Source organism: Pteropus alecto, unplaced genomic scaffold, assembly GCF_000325575.1.
Source record: "Pteropus alecto unplaced genomic scaffold, ASM32557v1 scaffold111, whole genome shotgun sequence".
Classification (NCBI taxonomy): domain Eukaryota; kingdom Metazoa; phylum Chordata; class Mammalia; order Chiroptera; family Pteropodidae; genus Pteropus; species Pteropus alecto.
The window spans coordinates 5,901,408-5,905,237 of NW_006431915.1; the positions used below are offsets into that span (position 1 = coordinate 5,901,408).

The 3,830-nt window shown below is 41.9% G+C and overlaps 1 protein-coding gene and 1 pseudogene across 4 annotated transcripts in view; one reads left to right on the top strand and one right to left on the bottom strand.

Annotated features, from left to right (window-relative positions):
- The window catches only part of PTGR1 (prostaglandin reductase 1), a 26,413-nt gene that overhangs the window by 11,017 nt on the left and 11,566 nt on the right, over window positions 1–3,830 (bottom strand). For all 4 annotated transcript variants that reach the window (XM_015599805.2, XM_006906100.3, XM_025041536.1 and 1 more), the window contains one exon: window positions 614–731. In XM_015599805.2, the coding sequence (XP_015455291.1) occupies window positions 614–731 (118 nt within the window). The remainder of the gene's footprint in view (window positions 1–613; window positions 732–3,830) is intronic.
- On the top strand, window positions 2,996–3,114 carry LOC112473161 (annotated as a pseudogene).

The window sequence follows — 3,830 nt, forward strand, 5'->3', positions numbered from 1 at the left end:
TGGCAAAGGACCAGCCAAGCCAGATCACCTTCAAACATTCCCACTATGTGACATATCCAGACCTTGTCTGAGGTGTCTGCTGCCTTGTACTCCCACCATCAGATCAGAGCTCTTGAGCACAGATACCTGCCCAAATCAGAGCCAATGTTTCCATGACCTGGGTACCTCCCAGGAGTTAGTTACCAAGCCATGACCCCGCCACTCTGGGCTGACTTGCCATCGCCTTTGCAGTGGGATCATGTCGGCAGTGACTTTTGGTTGGCTGACGTCAAGTCCCTTCTCTTATTGTTAAGGGCAATCACAAAGAGAGGAGATTAAGTTGTAACAAGAAATGTTCAGTAAAAACTATAATAGCAGTTACTGCTTACAAGCTCACTACTTTAGCCAGAGGCCATTCCTGACTTGATATGTGAAATGCTGTCAAGTGATATTCAGGTCATCTTTGCTACAGGATTCTCCTCATTCCCCCCATTTCTCAATCATTCTCAATCTCCAACTTCTAAACAAGACTAAACACCCTGAGACTAGGGAAGATCTGCTGTGTTCAGTGTTGCATTCTTAGTGCACACTATGGGTTTTGAGTAAATGTTTGCTACTGGAAGAAGACACTTACCTTGAGCTTAGCTAGCTGCCCCACAGTAGAGCCCACTGCTCCTGCTGCTGCATTAACCATCACTGTTTCGCCACCCTTTACACCACAGATGTCGAATAGGCCAAAATAGGCTGTTAGGCTGAAGAAAGGAAGTTAAGGCTATGTGGATAGATTCATTGCTTTCCCCTATAATTCATTCAGATATACCTCAAAGACATTCTTAGCAGCCCACTGCCATAAGTCTAGGTAAAAGAAGACAATAGGAAATGAATATTACCAGCCACTAATGGTCCACCTCCTCACTTGCCCTAGGAATAAAGATGATGGGAACTAGGGAGGGAATGGAGAATTGGCTGGAAAGGGTCTGCATCCTGTCCATCACCAGGTCAAATCTCAGGAGTGAAAGAAGACGGGTCCCCTTTAAACTATGAGTATCCTAGAATAGAGAGCTTATACCTCATTTCCATGTAAGTCCTAGGGAGATGGCAAGCATCATGGAAAAAGCCTACATGTCATCATGGTACAGATAATAATGGTATGAGGTGTCTAGGCATGAGAGGGTCAGAGAGAACTACCTTGAGTTTTGCATGACACCAAAGAGGTAAGGAAGAACTTCGGAAATTTCCCCATCTCACTCCAAGTGGGATGTTGAAAGGAAAAGAACTACTAGGCCTGCAAGGAGGCAGCTCAGACAGTGTTGATGGGGATTGGATGAAGAAACCATCACACCTCAGTGGACAGCGTGGGAAGGGATGTGGCTGAGGACACAATGGGAAAAGTTACACTTTGAACAGGAGACAAGCCGAAGACTAAGAAAGATCAAGATCAAGAAGTTGTTCTCCCACTCTACTGACACTGAACTTATATTAGCCTTTGGAGCTTTGCATCACCCGGAAGGAGAAGATAAAGGAAAATCTGAGTTTGAAACCTCAAGTGATGTGAGAAATCACTGAGTTTAACTGAGGTTTTATTTTACTACACCAGCCAAAATGAGCACTTAAAATAAAGTGCAGTAGTAGAAATTTTTTAAGTTATATTTTTGTGCCCCTATGTCTGAGCCAAAGAAATCTATACCCATTATGGTGATTATTAAGACACTTGTAAAATTTCAGGCAAATTCATGTAAAGTTATTTCTAAATAAAACAGAATCTATGTGTTGGCATAACTTAAACTTACTCAGCCTCTGACTATATTTGGGAGTCCATGAGAGTTAAGCATCTAAAGGAAGGCAGTGAAAGGCACAGCCAGCACCTTTTCTAAGGGCCCAAATATCTAATACTCCCTTTACCCAGTGTTTTGCAAAAAGATGGATGGAGCACCCCCTGCCTCGGAATCACCTGGAATGTTTATAAAAAATTTAGGTTCCCAGGTGCTACCCCAGAGTCACTGGTTAAGGAATGCTAGGACGAGGAATCTGAATTTTAAAAAGACTCCAGGTGATTCTTATGAATATTAGCAACTGAGAGCTACTGCCTTAATGAATGCTGATACCAGAGTGTGCTGGGCAAGTTAGCCTAAGCCCAAAAGAGAAGCAGAGGGTACATTTTCTAATTGTGTCATGCCACTCATGACAACCAAAATTCTCCTTCTCCCAACGTACTTTCAATTAGACATATCGACCTAAGATACATAAGGCCTTTCCTACACATCGCTTCTTTTTAAAAATAAGATGAAGATGGAAGCCAACAGTAAAGAAATTTTAGAGGGAAATTAAAGATATACTTTGGACTAGGCAAGACTTAATAGAATGAACAGGCTGGAGAGCAAAACACTTGAATTCTTCTAACTCAGCTGAGAAAAGAGAGGTCCTACTGAAGGAAATAATACTTCAGGGGAATGTTAAATCTGTGAAGCTTGGATAACTGAAAAACACCCCTAGGTTTCAAAGTTTAACTTCTGGTATAGTCCATATCAGAAGTCCCGGCATTCTTGAAGGATCAATCTATCCCACTGATAAGCGGCTCATAATGGCAAGAATTATCAAAGGATGGGTGGTTGTGTCACTAGAGGAAGCTCGAAACCAGTATATCATAACTCCTCAATCATTGAGAACAACTGGTATAAAGCTAATCGTCTGAAGTAAAAGTGCACTTCTTACAGATTCAGAACAGATGAATAAAAAATACGTACAAGGAATAAATTATCCTGTCTTAGAAGTCAGGATCTCCTAATATTTTGCAATTACTCTCTCTCCAACTAAGTCATGGGAGACTTGCTCTGAGGTTTCCTCACATCCACCTTCATCCCTCCCCTCCGAACACCTGGCTCAATTTAGAAAGAAGGATAGCATAACAAGGTGTGCGGCATAACAAGGTGAGAGGAAGAGCTCCCACTGGTAGAGGGTGCAGGGCAGGCAGGAAAGACAGGTGCTGAAATTCTGTTCAGTGCCCACTAATTTAATTGTCTACAGCCATGCCACCGTGAATAAGCCCGATCCTGTCTGATCTCGGAAGCTAAGCAGGGTCAGGCCTGGTTAGTACTTGGATGGGAGACCACCTAGGAAGACCAGGTGCCATAGGTGTAAAAAAAAAAAAAAGGGATTGTAAACTGACAAGTTCCTTGCAACCTTGCAATCTGTGAGGTCAATCGAGAGTTGTCTCCCCTAAAAAAATAAAAAATTTAATGTAACAAGGTAATAAACATCCTTTAATTTCACAATGATGTCTCTTGGCTGTGGCAATTCCAAGGAGTTCAAATTCTGAATGGAATATGAACTTGGTGTGTATGGGACTGGTTAGAGGCTGATTGTTTGAGGTATATATTTCTATTTCATTCTTTAGAAATCCTTCAAAGTGTGAAAAAGAAAGAGGGAGAATGAAAGGAAGGAAGAAAAAGGAAGGAAGAGAAGAAGGAAGAAAGAAAAAGATTACACGACTTAATGAAAGAACAGAAATAAATGAATTCCAGGCTAGGAAAGTTCTGGAGACTCCAAAAGGAATTCAATCGACCTTGCTTCTCTAAGGCACAGAAGAAAATTCGAGGTCCAAAGTGCAGCTGGGACCTGGAGAGTAGACACAGGATGAAGTGACCAGGAGTCTTCCTGAAGGATATGAAGAACTTCCTGAACCAAGGGACACTTGAATATTTTAAATCTGTGCCAAGCTGAGTGACTGTACAACCATACTTGTGATTCATCTCAGTTATTTAAAATTTAGGTCCCCCTACTCCTCAGGAAACTCAGACGTGTATAAGGAAAAGTGAGGAACGATACAGATACAGAAAAGCCAAGGTAGGTTA